The sequence below is a fragment of the Plutella xylostella genome, chromosome 12 (genome assembly GCF_932276165.1).
Source record: "Plutella xylostella chromosome 12, ilPluXylo3.1, whole genome shotgun sequence".
Classification (NCBI taxonomy): Eukaryota; Metazoa; Arthropoda; class Insecta; order Lepidoptera; family Plutellidae; genus Plutella; species Plutella xylostella.
The window spans coordinates 3,692,045-3,715,158 of NC_063992.1; the positions used below are offsets into that span (position 1 = coordinate 3,692,045).

The 23,114-nt window shown below is 38.0% G+C and overlaps 1 protein-coding gene across 1 annotated transcript in view; it reads left to right on the plus strand.

Annotated features, from left to right (window-relative positions):
• LOC105392559 (protein O-mannosyl-transferase TMTC2) overlaps window positions 1-23,114 on the plus strand; it is a 96,078-nt gene that overhangs the window by 5,310 nt on the left and 67,654 nt on the right. The window contains exons 2-3 of the mRNA XM_038119064.2: window positions 6,041-6,177; window positions 16,799-17,621. Of these exons, the coding sequence (XP_037974992.2) occupies window positions 6,092-6,177; window positions 16,799-17,621 (909 nt within the window). The 5' untranslated portion in view covers window positions 6,041-6,091. The remainder of the gene's footprint in view (window positions 1-6,040; window positions 6,178-16,798; window positions 17,622-23,114) is intronic.

Here is a 23,114-nt window from a genome sequence, read left to right on the forward strand (position 1 = left end):
AACAAGCTTATGATCTGTTTAGATTTTAGTTTCCTTAAAAAGCAAAGATATTCAATTAGCATAAGTCACCCGCGCCGCCGGTAGAGCGCCCAAAAACAAACTCATTAGATTTTTGAGCAAACTGAAAATGACCTCGCTAATTTTTAACAATGTTTTGACTCTCATATTACTAAGTAGTAATTGTTTCATAGTAGCATGTTTTCGTGCATGTGTATCCAGTACCTTTTTTTAGCATGCGTAAAGCTCAGGACTGCATCGCATTGCATTAAGGCACTTGTAAGTCTGCGAGAGCTTGCAGAAGATTTACCAGATTCATCACATTACACACAGAGAAAGAAGGCAATTGCAGACGATACGGCTTCTGGGACTCCCCTTGAACTGAACACTACGCATGCAATTAAAACTTTCCATTCAGCCTTTCCCAGCTACTCGCGGCAATCTCCCCCTTAACTAGCTGAAGGGGTTCCACATAAAGAAGGCCCGGCTTACTACTTCACTTTATTGGGTATATTAGAGACTAGATTACTTATAATATGGTATAGTATATGCTAGCTTTAAAAATATGTGTTTTATTTGAACTTGTGTTAGATGGTCCCACCTATTAGGTATTATTAATTATCATCATTGCCAGACGTATTATGAACTACTTGTGAAAATGGGAGCATTCTTGCTGAAAGTATATTATATTTTTCCATAATATAATTACAATATCCTAAATACCGTATTTAGTTTATTACTCCACCATGAAGCATAGCCGTAGGAGATCCTGTAAACTATATTTTGTTCCATTCCTAGTTTTACTTCAAATAATTGAAATGCAACCGCTATTCCCTTTCGAATCTCTCGATCCATCAAACAGTAAATTTATCTTCAAAGAGTAAACAAACTTACTTTCTCGGTCGCTATTATAATATCTTTTGAACTTAAGTTCAATTTGAGAAAGTTTGGTCCGCTTTGTTCTTGAACTATCTTTTCAGTGCGACTTCTCGTTTGGAATTCAAACTGAACCAATCAATACGAGCCTGCTAACTCTGGAACTGTGATCCCGCTGAGCGCAAAACGACGATTGCTATTTTGTGACGAACTTTAGATGGATGTTTTGACCTAGCCCCGGAATCTATTCCTAGTTTAAAGCATGGCGATAATATAATTATGTTGAAAATGATGCTAAATTAACAACCGAAAAACGAAACTAAAAACTATGTCAATAATTCATTGTGTAAAAACAGACAGGTTATTTTATAATAGAAAATGTTAATTACTTACCAAAAGAAATATGAAGACAATAAAAATTAGTCTTTGTATAAGTAATGCCAATTTATAACCAACTTAATTACAAAAAAACACTGTATACCTATATATTACGACAAAATAATGACATCCCATACCTAGTTAGTGGCATTTATATAAATAACTTTCATCCCAAAGGGTTTAAAGGGGACCCGAAAACCATTTTATAATCTTCTCATTGTCACAAAGCAATGGTTCTACATTTTCGGCAGTGTCATTTAATATCCGCGGAAAAGCAACTTTGTCAATATTAATAAAGCGATATCCTCAATTGGCTCTGCCGATGTCGAGCAAACGAATTTCATAGGATCACATGGAATGTATTTCTAATATTTCTATGTTATTTGTTCCCCCATCTATGATATGATCAGGTAATAATAAGCGTACCGTTTGTTCGTGGCATTTCTACAACAGTCTAAGTAAACAACGTTATTTTGCCGGGGCTGCTATCATGAAGACCGCTTTTGTAACTCTACTATTGAAAATATACCTAACCTTCAACTGTGAGCATTAAGGATTAAAATCCAATGTACGTTTCCAGTTATATAAAGGCTTGTTCAAATGTTTATTTACTCAACTGAGTTTGATTAATTGATTATGATAATTCAGTTTTCTGTTTGATTGTTGTCTTTAGATTGAATCATAATTTTGTGACAGCCGAACGTGTCACGTTAATAAATTATTCGGGTGAAATGTTAACATTGTGATGTGATTATGAGATTAGTCTAATCGAATATGTGTAGTGATGTTTATTTACGAAGCTGTTATGTTAAACTTGGCTGCTCGATATAAAATCATGAACATTTCCCGTTCATCTCCCCAAATTAAAGTGTCAAACTTCACTGTGAAAGTGAAACCAATCATGTTTGGTTAAATTATTCAGGCCAAAGTGAACCGCATAGTCAATAAGTGCATAAAACATTTAATGTTATGTGAGTTTTTATATCTTATTGTAAGGGTTTAAGTTTTTAAATTAACTGTTTAATTAAATTTTGAATAGATGAACGCCTTTGACAACAAGGGATAAATTTTTGAGAGTAAAGAATTAAAAAATATATTTAAATGTGAGTCTGGACAAGTCTTTCACGGAAAATCCTTTTGAGGCCAAGTGAAGATCGTAGCAATAGCTAGTCTAGTAATTAACATACATCTGTAAAAACAAAGAGCGATGCAATCATATCACCATAATCACCTTTAACGTGATAAAATATTATTATAAAAGACAAATTGCCACCTAGGTACCTCCTGAGAATGTGTATTTCCATGAACCGAGTGTTTCCTTTTCAAGACGAGGCGAGGCGTAAGTCTATTTACCTGAGTCTTTGATCCAATGTTCATTTACCCATACGTCTATTGTCTATTTTTGTTGAACAACCTCCGCTCTCACAATACGACTGTTTCGCTCAGATAAATGAATTTCACTCATTGTACTTCTGCCCGAATTCACTTCCTAACAAAACAATCTGGTGATTGCCTTTTCCGAAGTTTTGTTTATCTACTTAAATTTTCAGGGTTTCCCTGATTTTCCGCCCGCGACACGCGCCATTGGGCCCTAGTTCTACGGAGTTTGCCGGAAAAGTTTCGCCTGAAAAAATATTAATATGAAATTGAATTTTGGCTTCCATTCTGTAGTTGTGATTCTTTGTTCAATATTGTTGAATAAATGAAAATGTGCGGTGGAATTTGTGAAACGGTTTTTTCAGAAATACTAGTACGCCTTTTGAAAGACGGTGCCGGTGGCAGCGTAAGCTTTCCGGCTTTTGTTATGATTTCAATACTGATCCAATCGTTTTTATATAATTTATTTTAAAATGTAACTTTGTAGGTATCGTTAATATGATTGTTTATTATAGGAAATAAACACCATAATCATCATCAGCCCACGATAGTATGGTAATGAACATGGACCCTCTACTAAAGAGCGCTACATCACTCATCCCTCATCTTTCCTTGTCCAACCCTTTCGGCTACCTATATTATACCTACTTAGTTCGTCGGCAAACCCGTTCCACAGCAATCATTCGATCGCCCATAATTGAAGAACATGTAACTGGGGCTTAAATAAAGTCGGCAAATCTATTGAAGAGCGCGCGATGTTGCCATCGCATAAATCTTTTTAACCTGATGACTTTTGTCGTGCAAGCGAACGGATGCGGCAGTGAAAAATGCGACGAGCGAGCGGGCCATTCCCGTCGCATGCACGTCGTGACGTCACCGCCGCTGGCCACATCGCATTCCCCTCTCTCAATGGAATTGAAACTTTTAACCTTTGACATGGAAGAAAAATAAAATTAGATCTAGGATTTTCGGGCCTTCGTATCTTTTAAGGTTAGATCTCATTTTGCGAGAGCTCTGAGCTGATTCGCTTAGCCCAATAAAACCTTTTCTTGACCTTTTAGGACGGCTATTTTATAGTAAGTAGTAGTATATACTAAAGATTTGTACTTTAACTGTGCTATTATTATAAATTATATTTTTAAAACATTACAAATAGGTACTTCATGTAATGTACACTCATACCATACAGGTTGATGTAAGGTTCATTTGAGATTCACACATAAGTTTTGCCAAAAATATGTTATTTATGTTTAATTGTGTATGGTCATAGGGGAATGTACTGATCAAGCTACCGGAACGAACCTCCCGGTTTATATACAAGTTACCAAGTAATTACGGCTAAAGCCTCCATTCTTGTCAACAGGGATACACTTTTTGTTTCTTTGCCAATCAGCACACAATGTGGGGACGATTCATTGTGTTCTGTTATTGAGGTAACCGGTAGCGGACATCTTTGTTATTTGTCAATTTTGTGAGTCAAATGTTTCTTTCAGTTTCGTTAAGTTCGTAGAAAGTATTTTTCAGAAAGTGATTCAGAACACATACATAATTAGCGTTTCGGTGAATAGAATTTCAAGTGTTAACTACCTACTTATAATTTAGTTATAAAGTAGAGTCAATTATTTTTAAAAAATCTTCATTTAGTAACTTTTTCTAAAATAAGAACAAAACATAACATATTTTAGCTAAATATTTACTTTGCTTACTTAGACCGTTTATTAATCGATTATACTGGTTGGTTAAATGTTACAGCAGCTCGCTTAAAAATCGAAAGGTTCCCAATTTCCATACGTTTACGAAATAATTTCATTACGAAGGCTGTATGGTGGCTGAAAATACTTTAATTCAGTTACGGGCGTGTTCACTGTAACAGCTTTTTTAATTTTAATGGATTCCCGTAATCCCGGCTGAAAATATAATGGGAACAATCAAAGTGTTTTTGTATAGCCACAGATTAAAGCGAAGCCTTGTGCTAGTGTTTTTTACTTACGGAAAATAAATGAGGGGCTATCAATGTTATCAATAGTTATTATAGGTATCAGTTCGTTGATTGTTATATAATTTATTTATTACTTTTTTTATCCTAGACTTTAATGAATTTGATGGTTTAATGATGATATTTCGAACGAAAAACGCTCAAGACAATGTTTGATACATGAAAACGTAAATAACCGTACCGTAAATAACTGTACCGCGGCATAGTGTACGATAGTTCATTGTATATAAAAAAATACATACAGACGTATTTACAACCTCCTCCTTTTTTCGGAGCCGGTTAAAAATGTGTTGGAGTGACTTTTGCGGCCTGACATAATGTGCTTACTCCTTTACCCATTAACTCCCAACCACTCCCTGTCAATCCCTCTATGCGGGTGTATGCGGGTTCGAAATCGTATAAATGACAGTCGCATGGCTGAAATCAGATAAAATTATCACCATCACTCATAATTTAACTTAATAATAGCTCAGTTTCGCAAATAATGAAAAAAGGCCGGAACCAAATATATCCTCATATTGAGAGCGTGGATCATTAAGTTCTCAGCTAAGCTACCCCCTCGCTGTTCTGGCGCCGATCCGACGATACCCATCGATTTTATTTTCTACTCACTGTCTCACGGGAATTACCTGAAATCAAATGAAAAGACTGATTGCCTTTGAAGTCTGTTTTTCCCAAAGGAACGGCGGCGGTCGTGAGGTCAAAATTAAATTATTATATTTTGCTCATGCTCTTTGATTATGCGAATTGAAAGGATGTAATATCATTATGACGAATGATTTACATTTATTTATGTTATTGAATTATTATTAAGTAATACCTGATAGATACCGTATACCATAGAGCCTGTAATATAGGTATCGGACAGCTGATATAACTCTGCTTTATCTTGCATGGGGTCAGATGGCCGTGTCCATGTCAATGAGATGATCCTCATATAATTATTCATAATTATAGAAGTATGTGTAAAAATTAGAGAGTAACCGACTCCCGTAGCTACATAAATAAAGGAGAATGTCCAAATCTCTATGGCGCCATGACCCGCCAGAGCAGCCATTGATGAAATATTTATACTGATGTGTAGCCAATAAGTACTGTAAACCCTGGTCTATACTTTATTATTATGAGGCATGGGATAACGAAGATATGGGTGCTGAAAGATTATTTGTACTGTACTAGATATTTGCCTCAAGCTAAGTACTTATTTTAAAAGTAGTTTAGATTTTATTAAATATTTTTCCCTCATATAGGACACCTTTATCACTTAATAAAAATAGGTTTGGTTAGTGGCTGCAAAGCGAGTCTGTTTCGGCCATTCTCTTTTGTAAACAAAATGATCAGACGAAATAAATGACGCATAAAAATCTTGTCACGTTCCTCTTATTTTAATAAGCTAATGCATCGTGTTTGTTCCAGGGGTGAAAGAGATGGGTATGGTGACCGGTGAATGAGGGATAAGGAGGCAAGATGCGTTGGGTGACTTGGGCTAGCTCTTTGCTGGCCTTTCTGCTCTACTACAATACCATGGATGCCGGCTTCGTGTATGATGATAGGTAAGATTATAATCTCTTAGCTGTTTGTTTTCATAACATATCAAATATGAATCGTTCAGGTCACTCTTTATGACAGAAAACGAAGTTTAGGAGCGCTGCTGCGGCATTCACAACTTATCTCAATGCGATTGCACGACAGCTCTCGTTCGTTCATTTTTCTTCAGTATAGAGTAACCCTCCAGGACGTTTTACAGTTTAGAATGACGAGCAATGAGTCAATCTTCACTCTGTTTCACCTTAAAATACTGTTTATAAAGTATTTTGTATGGTTTTAAATACTAATAAAAACTATAAAGGCGTCATGCACAACAAAGCCAATCAAAATCAAATAGTTTGTCTCTTGTTCTGACAGTATAATGTCAGAGCAAGAGGTCATATATCTAATTTTTATTAACTTTGTTATGCATGACGCCTTTATTTTATTAGTATTGAAAACAATACAAAATACTTTATAAACAGTCATGAACTAATTACAATGCTAGCCGACCCAAATACGAGAAACTTGAGTACGAGCTGTTTTAAATAATCTTCATGATTAATTATTCATGAGGCAGCTGTTACTGGTGGAAATTAAACGACGTGTTACTTTGAGAGGCTTAATATATTTTAGAACCATTAAATTTACGGATCCTCGATTGGATAACATGAGAGACTTTCTGAAAGCTAATTAATAAAAATAACTATATAAATCATAAATATATAGCGTTTGCAATGGGTGCATCTGCATACGATAGTAAATCATTATTTATTGTTTTAATTGAAAAATATGGACTTACTCACGTACTCTTACGAACGCATTAAGAACGCCATGTGATGTACAAGTACATCAGTTGATGAAGCTACTATTTTTTTTAAATAAGCTTCTAGGAAGTTTCTTGGGGTCGAAAGAACCTTTTGAAAAAGATAATGGAACTGTAAGTTAAATAAAACGATATTCATCACGCCTTTTTTATAAACTGAAACATTGTTCTCGAAGAAATTCTAGGAATCTCGCTTATTACGAGCGTCTTCTTTCAAAGCTTTGAACCCTTTCGTAGGAAATGAGATCAAAGATCAGTTTGACAAAGTTATCTTTTTTTTCATTGTACTGAATCCAAGCAGATATTCAAAACGAATGATAACTTCCGTTATAAATGGGTAGTTATTTACTCATAGTATCAAAACAGATGATAAGAAAAACCATAATACTACATTATTACTCTATTAAGAAAATGTTCGTTTTCGATTACTTCATGAAATTAGCTTACCATTCTAATTAGACGCGTAATGTCGGAGGCACACCGAGGTGACGGAACAATTAATCCGTGCACAAGGTCCCTAGGGCTGAAAGTGGCCTGTGCCTGCCTGGTGTTATTAATGGGCAAAGTTGATCCACATGGAATATTCACGAACGTTCCCCGCGTGCAAAGTATGGAAATACTTCGCATTCGAGATTGCTTCAGTGAGCTAGCGCTTATTGTCTAATCCCAGTATTCATAGAACTTACAAAGGGTTTGTAGGAGGTTTATATCTTAGCGAAACATGCAAAGAAGAATGGCCAAAGCGCATAGGGCGAGATCCAAACTGGTGTTTAATTATTGCGGCCATTAACCAATATATCTAGTATCAAATCGTAAAGAAAAATCCGAGCTATAGTTTTATGTACTTAATAAATCGTAGAACAATGGGAATATTATAATATTATAGCTACGATAGTATGGGAATATAATACCCACGGCAGGAGGCCAACAATATAACTAAGACCAGAATGTATATTGTACTCTAGTTTTGATGGTGAGAGGCCTATTTCTGTGAGTACTCATTTCAACTCTCATCCATCCAAAGGTTCTCTTTGGTAGTAATTAATATTGCTTAGCGAAATACAAACGTTTAGTTTTCTACACAACCGACTGAATAAAATGACATACACACTTATTATTAGTAACTTCCGTAGCGTGTGACCGCAGCCTATTACTAAATCGTTAATTTGTCTGTTTTCACTACCCGCAAATACTGTCAGTGGTATTTGGAAAATGCAATTATTACTAATGCGAAACTGTTTCATGAAAATCTCCATGATTTATATTGTCGGTAGTTTGAGACGTATTAACACCCAGGCTAAACATTTGAAAACCCTGAAAAGTGTATAAGGGCTACAATTTATTGTTCTCTGTTATTTTAGACGCTGATGTAGTATCTACCAACGCCTTATTTTTTCATTTATTTAGGGCCACAGTTTCAAAAACTAAGCCATCTTTTACCCATTACAAAGTAAGCGTTGTTCAATGGACTGTATCCCACGATATGTAACTTATATATTATAATCTGTGGTGATACTGAGTAGATACCTACGTGTAAGTAACGCAATTTCGGGTACTGTTATGCAATCGGTAGGTTTCACGCAAAGAAATAGAATCATGGTTAGTGTAGCAACGCTATTAAATGTTGTTTTCATGAAGGTAGAGTCCTCCATGCCTTTCCCATTTGGATACTACCAGCTACCTGTCTAAGTTTCTAATAAATTGATTATGAAATTAATTACAAGGGCTCTTTGGAAATGACCTGCCTGCTGGGTGTTTACTAATGGAAGTTGAAAGGGTATTGGGTAATTCAATATGTAAACTATTAGGTGTGAATTTTTACGATATTCTGGCCACTCATGAGCTGGTCTATCAGCCCTTCATGGCAAGACATTGACTTTAGGGATAACCTGTATATTTATTTCTATTCTTCATGGAGAACCAACAGCATCTGCGCGTATATAAAAGTAAAGAAAAACAATATTAAAATATAATTAAAACTTGCTCCGGGCCGGGACTCGAACCCGGGACCATCATTCGGTCGTCAATGCGGGAGCTTTGTTTTGAACGACCGCAAGAGGTCATCCGTTGTAGTCAAGGTTTTCATAACTTAAATGAATTTGCGGTTTTCAAATAATAATTATACTTAGGTGTAGTTGTAAGAAGTATGTAAATTAAAGAAAAACATGCAAACCTCGCGTGCTATTGTAACAAAATACTGCTTATTTTTGTTATTCTTACCTACATGTGACATGACGTTAAATATTTCTAAGGCTAACAACTAAAACAATTTCTGTAAACGATTCAAATTATTTCAATAGAACTGATCTAGTTACCAACTTTAGCCAATCAGCGTTCACGTAAATGGAAGACAAGTATTAATATAGCATTTGGTATTTGTTCATATTCATCTCCAACTAGAGTGTTAATTAGTAGCTTCGGGGGAAGTTGGGGCAAGTTGCGCCAAGTTGCCTAATAACATATCGGGGAGATTCGAACGTTCGGATGTACCATCGGGAAACTTGTCACCAATTAGGTGACGCTTGACTTGTTGGTGACAATTTGTGCGTGAAGTTTTCAGGGTCTGAGGTAATGGGCCTTTTGAGATATTCACCATGACTGTAGCACACGTGTTAATTCAGAAAGGGAATGTCATGACCTCAAATTATTCGATCACACTCACCACTATTTTCCACCCACCAAAGCAATCATGCGGAATAATATGAACTTCAGAGGAGTCTCCTTGAGTGACGCAACGTATCACACGCACCTTTCATTCATCACTATGTATATTCATATACTACTCTATGTAAAAAGTATCAAGACTGGATCAATAAAACACAAAATGTTTGTTATGCATCCAAATTTATTTTATTACCTTCAAAGTATGCTCTTTTAGAATCGATACACATATGCCAACAAATTATCCAATCATCACAATTTTTTTTATACGCTGTTTCCAGATTTGTGTTTAGTACTCGCGGCGAATTTTCCTTACATTTTCCGATTTTGTCTTCTATCGATTGGAAACAGTGCCTCGAAGTGGTAATTTGAGTGGTTTTTTACACAGAATGTATTTTCAGCAGTAGGTAGGTATATGTTCAGCAGGCAGATATGATTTTAATCTGTCGTTTCACCACGGCGACAACCGCTATAGTTGTCGCTAGCCTTTTGTGTTTGTCACCGACACTATAAAAAAAAGAGTAACATTTTCATCATCTGGATTTATTCGATGATCTGAATAAGTATCATGACGTTTGTAAAATCGACAAACAAAAAACTGTAACATCGGAAAAACACAGAACAAACAGCCAAAAGCGTGAATTACATCTGCTATCGATCTGGCCATTATCGACTCCATTTTCGTAGGATAAGCGCAGGTATACGAAACTCTTGCGAAAGTTTTGCGAAATCGTGATGGTAACTTTCAGCTAGATTGAACGAACGATCGCATTGTTCATGCAACATAATTAGAACCATTACACAGGTTGGCAATACTACACTGAGGGGCACGAACGCATTTTAAAATATATTATGTATGTACTTAATAATGTTATCATGGTATTTATAAATTACAACATTATAAGTATATTTTATTTTTAGTCATAAGTAGTTAAATTATTTTATTTGTCTTATTTTTATTTTTATTGAATTTTTTGTGTGTATTTTCTTGGTGTATGGTGGACACCGAATACAGAATTTAGATTTTTCTTTCTTTTCAGCTGGCCAAATGCTCAAAAAAACATTTCATTTCATAATTGAAATGGTGGAAGATGGAAATAAATGATCTGTCATAATTTCATAAACGACAAGCTTAGTAAACAATAATAATATAATATTATTGAAAGCTCCAACGTTGGGTAGGCTATAATATGCCGTATCTTCTCTTAATTTGTGATTAGAAGTTTTTGCTATTAATACTTATGTATAATGCAATTGAGCTTCACTAATTGATGATCAAGAGTAAGGTACCATGTTAGGAACTTTGACTATGATATCAAATCAACTGTAACATTAATCAGCACATTCGCACGTGGATGGATGGATCAGTCATCCGTACAGTGATAGGGTTAATTCACGTCACTACACTTCGTAGTCACAAAAAACACATTAGGTACCTCCTGTAAAAAAAAACTAAACAAACCATATTAAACTATGTATAATGACACACATGTGAATATTACGACCATGAGGGTTATAATAATTAGTCAGCACATGAAATTTCATACAGACTTTTGAACTGGCTATCAAGTGCTCTAAATTCGAAAGGGTTCGTTGGGGTTATCTTGAAGTCAAAAGAAAGTGAGATTTACGAAGCATCGAAAATCGTTGTCAAAACATGTTCACGATATGAGGGCAGCTACGGTGTCGTCGCTATTTACTACCACCCCGTATATTTTGCAGGAAACGATGTTCACTTGTTCAGTAATTGAGGGTTTACGTGTTGAGCACAGCTGCCCTCTATCGATGGGAGCTCCAAACTTTATCTCAATCTAAGTTTCCAATCCGCTGTGATGTACCTACTTCTTCTAAACTATATATTTCTTATGGGTCAACTGGTATGGAGAAATAGGTCAAAGTTCGTAGGCAGGTTATTTTATATAGTTTGCCAGTTCTGGACTCAAGTTTCTGGGTCCTAGGAGGATAAGCTCAAGGCTTATACATTATTTATTTGCTCATATTTGGCAGCAACTCTGAGGAGTGATTGCGAAATAATTTCGTTTAGGAGACAAGGATCGTATCATGCCCGGCTTCAAAGATATAAGTATCTGTCTTTATGATGGAAATAGAGAAACAATCAATAAAACACGAATGAACAGATAATGGTAAGTATCGGTATTTACTTTATGCTTGATTTCGGATTAAAATACAAACTTCTGATACGTTATTAATAGTAAATCGTTATTTTTGTAATACATACACATAAATCGAGCTGTTTCAGTATTGAAATATATTAATAAGACGTACCTAGGTGGTTATAGACTACAATTTATCTTAAGCACTACTTAAGTAAGACATTCAGCGCTGTGATTCAGCAATTTTCTGAATTATCAACTTAAGTTTTTGCTAAGATAGATTAACTCAAGTGAGAAACTACAGCTAAACTTACCAATTACCCAGTTCGAGGAGACACTGACAGTGTGTCGGCTAATGGTTTTCAAACCACCTATCCATCTAGATTACAGTGTGTCCTGAAGTTCATCCCCCGATCCAAGCCCGACGTCGAGGTACCTGGCTAATTTCGTAGCTTTGCAAGAAACACATTTTCTCATAACACGTCTGCTGTTTTCGTTCTTGCAACAGTTTTTCATATTACAACGCTCATTCAACACAAGGGAGGTTACAATGTAAGAAAGTATAGTTTTTGCTTGTTATAAAGATGCATGGAGGGTAGTATTTTTTAAACCATTTATCTACTAAATATATAATATTTGCCTTTTTGCCAAACACTTACCATAAATGGGGCAAACCTTAACTTTACACTTCAAATTTAACTAAAAAATTCATGTCGGTCTACGAAAGGAATCCGCTATGATTTAACTTTTAATGATTCTTCTACGATGACAAATTCATCTTGCCAGCAGAGTCTTTTAGAAGGGTCCGACCACGCTAGCTTTGCATCGGATAAAATATTTTTTTCTTTTTCCATAGCCCATGAACCATGAGCAAGATAAAAAACGCCCCTTCATTGTCAAAAATACAACAACAACAATAACAAAAAAATACCTAACATGTTGTCGCTTTGTTTTTGTTGCAAAGTTAGCTATGTTACCACTATGTTACACTGTAGCAGGTATCGATTCTCTGAGCTCGCCTCCTGCCCTAGTGAAGCGGAAATGTTATAAACATCTCAGTTTATTAGCAGTAAAACGCGCGGCGTGCGGCTGAACGATTGCAAAGATAAATGAGCGCGACGCGACGTTCTATAAAACTTTCGCAATAAAAGAAAATATTATCACATCGGGTCAAACCGAGGCAAGTTGGCCTGGCTTGTTATTTTACGTGTATCTTACTCGCTGACTTCTTCCATCGGTCCATACTGACTCGAGATTCCTATTTATAATTTAGATAAGTACCTACTCAATTAGAAAAATACGTAGGTATAATTTTATAGCAATACCAAGCGCACTTGTACCTAGTACTAAAACTAACCGAGAGGTATTCCTTGAAGGTCTTACAGGTATATGCACCAACCTCGGCATACTCTGACACAGAAGTCGATGCCAAATCGATTGGCGCTATATCGAGGTGTTGAGATGTCTGTACAATGCCGCTACTATGACTGTCCAAGTACAGGACCACAAGACAAGACCTATCCAACTGCAACGTGGAGTGAGACAGAGGGATGTGATATCTCCGAAACTGTTCACCAATGCATTGGAAGATGTCTTTAAGACGTTGGACTGGAAAGGACATGGCATATGTATAAATGGCGAGTACATGTCACACCTCCGCTTCGCGGACGACATCGTTATTATGGCAGAATCTCTGCGGGAACTTAGCTGGATGCTAAGTGGCCTAAATGCTGCTTCCCGACGTGTAGGCCTCGGTTTGGACGAGACGAAAGTCATGTGCTCACATGAAACCGGAGCCGGTCGTCGTTGGTGAGGAAACAATCGAAGTTGTGCATGAATATGTCTACCTCGGGCAGACTATTCGGCTAGACAGAAACAACTTGGACAAGGAGGCTGCAAGGCGCATCCAACGGGGTTGGGCTGCATTCGGGAAACTTCTTCACATATTCTTCTCGTCCATTCCTCAGAGCACGAAGACAAAAGTCTTCAACCAGTGCGTCCTGCTAGTGATGACGTATGGTGCTGAGACGTGGACACTGACGGTAGGACTGGTCCACCGATTTAAAGTAGCTCAGTGTGCTATGGCTCTCCATAGAAACCCCAAGCATAACTCTCTAGTTATGCTTGGGGTTTCTCTGATGGATCGTATCAGAAATGAGGTTATCCGTCAGAGGACTAAGATTACCAACATAGCTGTCAAAATATGCAACCAGAAGTGGCAGTGGGCTGGTCATATCTGTCAAAGAACCGATAACCGTTGGGGTAGACGAGTTCTCGAGTGGAGACCACGAACAGGCAACCGCAGCGTGGGACGCCCTCCTGCCCGCTGGACTGACGACCTTAGGCGGGTGGCGAGTAGTGGTTGGATGAGGAAGGCCGAGGACCGAGTGTTGTGGCGCTCCTTGGGAGAGGCCTATGTCCAGCAGTGGATGATTATTGGCTGATGATGAAGCGCACTCAACAAGCATCGTATATATTCCATTCTACTCAACAGACTCCTGGCTTATGTGCTAATTAATGAGAAAACAAACCTGCAAAATACAATTTCGAAATAATAATATTTTGGAATTCAGATTCTATATTAGCTGGCCTCTATTATAAAATAACTTCGAACATAATATATTATTTCGTAAAGCATTTTAATGGCATAGGGTCCCACAATAGCCAAAATCTATTATTACCTATAGTTAGTCTTTGTTGTAAAGATTATTGTGGGTGTCTTTCAATAGAATTCATATCGATCAAAAGGGTAATAGGAAATAACATTTATAGTCTTCATTTAAATACCTACGTTTCTCTGTTTTAATTTAACATGAATATGCTTTCATTTTTCCCATCAATTATCCAAAATCATAGTGATTTGATAGAGTTCTTGTTATTCAAACCCCGATACGGGCGGTCCAAGAACGATTAGGTTCCGGTTCAGCGGTAGCCCAAATTACTTTTTAAATATCACCGAGTAGGTTAATATTTTTATCCTCCTGACCCCGAGAGGTATAAATGTATACATTGTTAATAAATTTTTAAAAAATTTTAAAAAAATACTACTGAACTGTTTTGTCGCTTTGTCAAAGAACAAATTGTTTTAGGGATAGGTACTTTATAAAACTTTAAAGGAATAACAGGGATACTCCATAAAACTTTTAATATAGGTATTTTTAAACTATATATTATATTTTTTTTCAATGTCCTACTCATAGCACGCCAGGTGTCAGGAGGATATGTGACCTAGGATTTGTGACCCAAAACGTCGGAAATTTTAATAAACCATAAATGAATTTATTGAATCCAGGAAGTTTATGAAAACAACACAGATAATTCTTCGCATAAGACAATAATCAAGACCTTTTATTGTAAGTATTCCCAACATCTCCGAAGTCATTTGCGAACAAAGTACTAGGAGCTTTTTATGTAAATAAGAAAAGGAAAAGGCATCTTACATTTACAATACAATGGTTTCGGCGATGAATGTTGGCGATTCCGGCCTTTGTATTGCAAAAACTGGGATCCTCTCGTGCATGCGAGAGTTGCTTCCGATATTACATGTTGTTGCTCCTACGTCCGCACTATTATATATAATATATGTGAAACGTCTTCTGACAAGAAACGATTAGGTACACTATCTGTATTCTTGTAATACATTTAATCATCATCATCACATCCCATCAGGTCCCCACTGCTGTGGCACGGGTCTCTTTCCAATGAAGGAAGGGTTTTAAGCCTAGTCAAGTGGCCTAGTGTGAGTTGATGGAACCCAACACAATCAAGCTTGTGCTGATTTACCTCTGTGCTAATAATTGATAAACCCGACATTAAATAGCTATACTAAAACACCAACTCAAAGACTACCATGGCTTATGATCAAGATGTACTTAACAATAAAATAGAGTTGTTCTGCCAAAAATACATAACACCTAAAACTGCTCAGTGTTTTACATTGGCTCACGATGAAAGTAGGAAACGCAAAGAGCTCTACTTTCCAGTTATGAACTTGCCGGAAAAGGAAAATTGGGAACGATTTCTTATTCATGCCCGTTATGAGTCCATGTCGGCTGTCTACCTGTCTGTTTGGAATAATTAGTGGAAAGTTTGGTCGTTATTAAACAATTTTGTGAATACAAGCCACGCTAATTACAAATAATACCATTTGATGATAGCATCGCCCAGTACTTTAATTATTTGGAACGGGGTCTCGCTTATTCACAAACGATAATAGTATAAAAGAAACGACTATTGTTAAACATCAAAGGGCTTTTAAATTAGCCCAACTTTACTCAATGATCTCTATGAAAAGGAAATAATCTACAAATGGTTCATAGTCCGATCCTTCCGATATAATTCGTACACTTGCCCCATTTTTCTTCCTTTGCGGAGTAAGCACGGTCGGGATGTATAAAAAAAATATCATTCAATCGGCCATTTTTCTTCCACCACTTGAAATGGAAAATGAAGGGATAAAATGTATGAGGGATCAGTAGATAAAGAGATTGGTTACCATCAGTCAAGCGGGCGCTCATTGGGAGTCGGTGAGCAAATAAAGATATACCGCGGTCGCTCGCGGCTTCACACATCCAGCGGGTCGAGCCGGCAAATATCCGAATCAGAGAACCAATCCCGGGGGAAAGATTGGTTCGTTTGAACGTGTCCATTATTTAACCGGCGTCGAGGGCGCTGATGGAGCAAAGCCGGGCTATAGGGCATCAAGGCCAATCGGTTAGGAAAACGCCAAATGAGATTCGAGACCGAAGCATTTTTGCGGCCCGATCTATCGCCGGCGCGGGTAAAGAGGCAATATTTTATTCAAATCAAAGGATAATGTTGCCGCTCGGCTTTGTTTCTCCGTCTACACACGCTAAATGGGGCAAAGTGTACCCTATCCTTACGGGATTAGGGTGATAAAATGCTACGAGGAAACGTGTTTCTTGCAAAATAATATGAACGGAACATAATAATACCTTGATAAAAAATGGACAGATCGTATCAAACAAAAAATACTTTCCTTGAGAAGCCTGCGTACCTATATTTTTATGATTTCTTTTGTTTCAGGCGGGCGATCCTGACGAACCCCGACGTGACGGGACACACGCCGGCGGAGGCGCTGTTCCAAAACGACTTCTGGGGCACGCCGCTTGCGGACGACGGCTCGCACGGCTCCTACCGGCCGCTGTGCGTCGCCACCTACCGCCTCAACTACGCACTTAGCGGCCTCAGACCCTGGAGCTACCACTTCCTGAACGTCCTACTCCACTGCACTGCTACTGCCCTGGTAGCCATCACCGCCAAGAAACTCCTCCCTCGCGCCTGCTCCAGGGTCGGCACCGCCGTCACCGCCCTCACGTTCGCTGCCCACCCCATCCATACAGAAGCCGTCGCCGCCATAGTAGGAAGAGCTGACTTAGCTGCGTGCAATCTATTCCTTTTGAGCTTCCTTTTATACAACGAGCATTTAAGACTACGCGATATCTCCGGCAAAATGAAAGGCAACTGTCTGTATAGAAGCGACGACTTTGTGCGCGCTCGCTCGCTGTCCACGGGCGATCAGAACTTTCGATTGAGTTGCCACGGTTTAGTGCAACAGATATTTAGTAACTTTAGAAAATTACTGAAAGCGGGTAAAATGGGACCTTTGAGACTTATCAGTGGTGATGGTTTAGGGTACGCGGTGAAGACTGAGGGGAGTTCTAAGGGAAGTGAGAGTAGTGTAAGTGTTAGTGAAGATAGTGAGTTGTTGAAGTGGTTGAGTCTATCGGGCGCGCTGGGCCTGGCGGGCGCGGCCACGCTGTGCAAGGAGCCCGCCATCACGGTCGTCCCACTGTGCATCGTGTACGACCTGCTCAGAGGATATCGACAAAACACTGTGCATCATAAGGTGAGTACTTCAGTAGACTTCATCCTAAAGACATTTCCTGTTTTGTGTGTTGGTTTGTTAATGCAATGCTTTTGATCCCCATTTTGCAGTGTAGTTCAATCAAGGAGAAGAATCATTATAAAGCAGCTCATTATTTTCAATGGAGCAGTCTTCATGAAAGAGTTTAAATTAATTTGTTGTGTCGAATGCCCGAGTAAAGGCACGTTTAATTAAGATCCTTTTAGAGAGAATGTTTTTAAAAACCATGCCCCTTTTGTGACCTTAAGAACAAAGAGGTAAAGCAGGGCAAAACAATACGTTTTCCTGTCGCTTACACGGATAAAATGTAAGCAGAATGTTATTACAGAGGGGATAAAGAAAAAATAAAAATGGCACTTTGCTGTGCAGATTGTAACTATTAAATGTTTTGTAAGAAAAAACAGGCAGGATTTTATTTTTAACGTAATGGGTCGCTCTTTTAATCTTGTAGAAACCTTCGAGTTAAAATTTAAGTAAAATGTTACTTTAATTTTGCAATGAAGCGGCAGCGGCGGTGGGTATAGAAAAGTTCAACGATTTTTTTATGTAAAACTAGTTACTTTATCGCTCGGTAAGTGATTGTATACAATGTGCATGTGTAGTTAGATAATACCGCAAGGAATGGTATAATCGTAGTATTAAAACCACTAACTATTTTAATTTGTTAAAATATGGTTAAAAAATACTTTATTTTCATAAAAATCACATATTTTAACTGAATTTCTGTTAAAATTTACGATTAGAAGATGATTTATGTTAATTCAGGAACAAGCACATTTTCAATTTTCATGTTGAACAGAAAAAATGATAAATCCTTTCCACGGACACGTGTGAAAAAAGCGCCGTCATTTATATCCGATAAGAGCACAAAGCGCGGATAATCTGATTACGTCGGAACAACTTTTTAATTTTCCGCGTGCTGCATTCGCACACGCAGGATGTGTAGATAGATACAGGGTGTTACCAAAGTGTCATGTATATCTGAATCGGGAGACTTGGGAGTATAGTTCATCATTCCGGACCAATTTAGAAAAATAATCGACACCCCATAATATTAACAAAGAACAAAAAACTCCATTCACGTGAACTGAATTATTGGAGTAACAATTTTTTCACGAATTCTTTAATGTAATTATTTATATGCAAAATCCAAAAATTCTAAATTCAAAAATTCTTTATTTGATTTGACATTAGGCAATATAGAGCAAAATTTGTTCATAATCACCCCCTGATTCACCCACTTCAGCTTACCTCCTTTTTGTAGCACCCTGTACAGCGCTGCGGCGCTACCTCCACAGCTACATCGCTATCGGCCGCATCGCCGTTGCCTGCTACATTTATCACGTTGGCGCTTTGTTGCTCTCGCTACAGTAATTTATGCTGTTTTGTACATCTCCCCACGCACTGGCGTGTGATCAACGGGAGATAAGATTTCTCAGCATTTTTAATCGAAAACTGAATGAAAATTGCCTTAAATTGTTTGCATTTCAACGGGTTATTTAATTAAAGTTTTAAGTTGAAATGAAATGAAAGGTCTTTTAGTTAGAAACACAAAATACTGAAGAAAATAGTGCAATAAAAGTATAAACAAACAAACAATAGCCAACAACTTAACTTTATTAAAAAGCTAAGAACCGAGACTAAAAATAAAAACAAACGTAATTCTTCCAGCAATCTTCACTGCATTCGTCGCTGGCAACATTTCATCGTTTTATTCACTTCTAAGTTTAAATGTAACAAAAGAGCGAAACTTCAGCTATTTCGGTGTCCAACCAATTGAAGCTCGGTCACAATTTTAAAGGCATGCTAATTAAATGTAATTGTTCAAATGCGGACAGCCGGGCGGAAGCACCCGGCAGATTGTGCACTTTGCAATGGCTTGTGTCTCACTGAAGATAGAAGGAGACAAAGTATACTGTAAGTTGAAGATAGAAAGAGATGGTTATTTAACTACAAACAAAGCGCAGATGTCATCGTGACTTGCAGAAGCTACCGCTCATTCACTTTGTGAACGCTGTGGCGGCGTAAAAACCGAATTGCCTAACTGTTATAACTGATGTGAGGTGATAAGAGAAACAACCGATAACGTTTAGCTCGTGTATTCGACTGAGGTTTCGCCGCCAGAGGGACGCAGCCGCTCTGTCTTACTTATCACACTACCTACTTATAGATATAACATCCCTCCCACAATAATTAAAAGAACTGCTTATAATTAATCAAATTACGAGTTCGCTTAGGTCGCTGTTGAGGAGCCACATCGGCAGGTTCATCCTCACAGTCAGCCCAGGGCTCGGCGCCCTCGGCGCGCGTTGGCGCGGCGCTAGGCTCACACGCCGCAGCTGGTACAGCTGATGATGATGATGACTCAGGGTCAGCGCTTGCCGGGCGAATAGGCATAGAACTACTACTAACAACAGAAGATGGCATAACAAATGCCGGAATAGGAACTTCCTCACTATTAATAACATCTTTAGAAGTACAATTATTCTTATCATCTAATTCCTCCCCCTTATATTTTAATAATTGGTTTACATGTTTTTTCTCGGTACACTGAAGATCATTGATATAAACTATGTATAATGACGAACCAATTTTACTTTTAATAACACCTTTGGTCCATTGAGACTTTTTGTTTTTATACACTTTTACAAGCACTGTCTCATTCACATTGAAATTGACGTCACGCATTCCGTTATAGTTCTCACATTGTAAGGACTGGTTTAATTTAACATTTTTGTTAAGTGCTGAGTCAGTTGCTGAAGACGATGTACCCGGTGTAATGAGATCTAATCTACATCTCAAGTTATGTCCGAATAATATTTCAGAAAGAGACAGGTTGGTTGTGGAATGTTTGGAATTTCGGTATATTAGTAAAAACTCTTGTAATTTTAAGTTTAAATCCCGTAAGTTGGATCCAGATAAAATAATTGATTTAATTGCTTTTTTTATAATTTTAACGTAGCTTTCAGCTTGGCCGTTGCTTTGAGGATTGTAAGCTGGAGATGTTAAATGTGTAATTCCATTTCGATAACAAAATTCCCTGAATTCCGAGGAGACAAAGGATGTACCGTTATCCGAACAAATTGTATTTATCAGACCAAACCTAGCCATTACCTCGCAAAGCTTTTCAATAACAACTCGCGATCCGAATCCCGTAGAAACGTCAAAACACTCCACCCACTTCGAATAGGCATCTACTATTACTAAAAATGTTTTGTTATTGATCGGCCCAAGAAAATCAAGATGAACGCGGTGCCACGGATGAGGCGGGAACGGCCAGGGGGTGAGCGGGGCGCGCGGGGGCGCGGGGCGCAGCGACGCGTACACGCCGCATGACGACACACATCGCTCAATATCAGCTGACAGCCCGGGCCACCAAAAACGATCTCGTGCTTCGGCTTTCATCTTAGACATACCTAAGTGACCACGATGTAATTCGCATAAAATATCATTTCGCACGGACTGTGGAATTACAAGTTTATGTCCTCTCATAAGACACCCGTCCTCAACAGCAAGTTCATTACGACACTCATAATAGGGCCTCAGAGTTTTATCTAACACTTTAGTAGGCCAGGAACTTGAGACGTATTGCAATACTCGTGAAAGATCAGAATCCAACAACGTAGCACTATGTATTTGTTGAATAGTTAGAAACTGATTACCCTCACATATAAACTGAATGTAGGTTGCATTGTCGCGAACATCTGTGTGAGTGTTGGCATGTTTACCTGCGTATTGAACCTGTTTGCTACTTTCATGGTCAAGGGCTAATGACACCGAGCGACTTAAATAATCAGCTGAATTACGGGCGCTCGGTACATATTCAATAATGTAATTATAGGCAGACAAAAATATAGCATAGCGCTGAAGCCTGTTAGCCGATACTTCGGGAATGCCTCTGTCGGGATTAAAAATCGACAATAATGGCTTATGATCCGTTCTCAGAGTGAAAGGATCCGCACGACCGAATAAGTATTGGTGAAACTTCCTAACGCCAAAGATTATGGCCGTTGCCTCTTTCTGTATCTGACTGTACCTACGCTCAGCTGTAGTTAGTGAACGAGACATGTACGATATAGGTTTCTCCTCACCATGTTCCACCTGCGACAATATAGCGCCTAGACCTGTCGGAGAAGCATCTACAGTGAGGATTAGTTGTGCGTTAGGATTAAAATGAGCTAGCGTAGACTCTGAGGACAACTCACGCTTGATGGTGGCCACAGCTGACTCATGCTCATTGTTCCACTGCCACGGTACATTTTTTTCGAGTAATTTAAACAATGGGCTTAAAATCGATGATGCGTTTTTGACAAAATTACGATAATAATTTATCATGCCTAAAAACAACTTGAGCTCGCTTACATTTTCGGGAGTCTTCGCATCTAATATTGCTTTAACCTTCTCAGGTGACTTATGTATACCATGACGGTCTATTATAAATCCCAAATACGAAATAGATTCCTGTAAAAGAGAACACTTCTCTTTTTGTAAGACCAGTCCCGCCGTTTCAAGTCTGTTCATAACTAAGTGCAACCTATCAAGGTGTTGTTTATTATTGATTCCCGTTATCAAAATGTCGTCTTGGAATAATAATACCCCATCTATGTCTGATAATAGGCTTTCCATGGTTCTCTGAAATATGGCTGGTGCGCTAGACAAGCCAAACACTAACCTTGTGTAATTATATAGTCCCTTGTGCGTATTGATGCACGTTAAGGGTTGAGAAGCCTCAGAGAGAATCAGCTGATTATAGGCTGCAGATAAGTCCAGCTTAGAGAACCGCTGTCCACCATGTAGCTTGGAGAACAGCTCTTCAATTCTAGGCAAAGGGAATTTATCAACTAGTAATTGTTTGTTTATCGTGCTGGAATAGTCAGCACATATTCGGATCTTTTTATCCTCTCTTAACACGGGTACTATAGGGCTAGCGTATTCAGAAAACTGTACCGGGACCAGCACTCCTAGATCCACTAACCGCCTCAGTTCACTCTCGACCAGCTCCCGCAGAGCAAAGGGAACAGGTCGGGACTTACGAAATATTGGTTTCGCGTCGGGCTTTAGATTTAAATTTATAACAATGTCCTTACAACACCCTAGCTTACATGAAAACAATTGCGGATATTGCGTCGCGAGTTGATCTAACAAATCGGTATTATAATTTACAGTAGAAATTTGTAAGCTAAATTTTGCCAAAAAATCTCTTCCTAGCAAGGGTGGGCCACCATCACGCACGATAAAAACATCAATGTCACGGGTTTTACTCTTATATGTAAATGGCAATGTTATTAATCCTAGTGTAACAATATTACTACCATTGTAACTTTGTAAATAAATATTGCTCGGTTTAAGTTGTAAGTGGCCGAAATGTGAATTATATACCTGTTCAGATAAAACCGTTACAGCCGAGCCTGTATCAATCTCGAAACTTAAATTGATTCCATTAACCAACACTGACTCCTTCATAGGTTCTCCTTT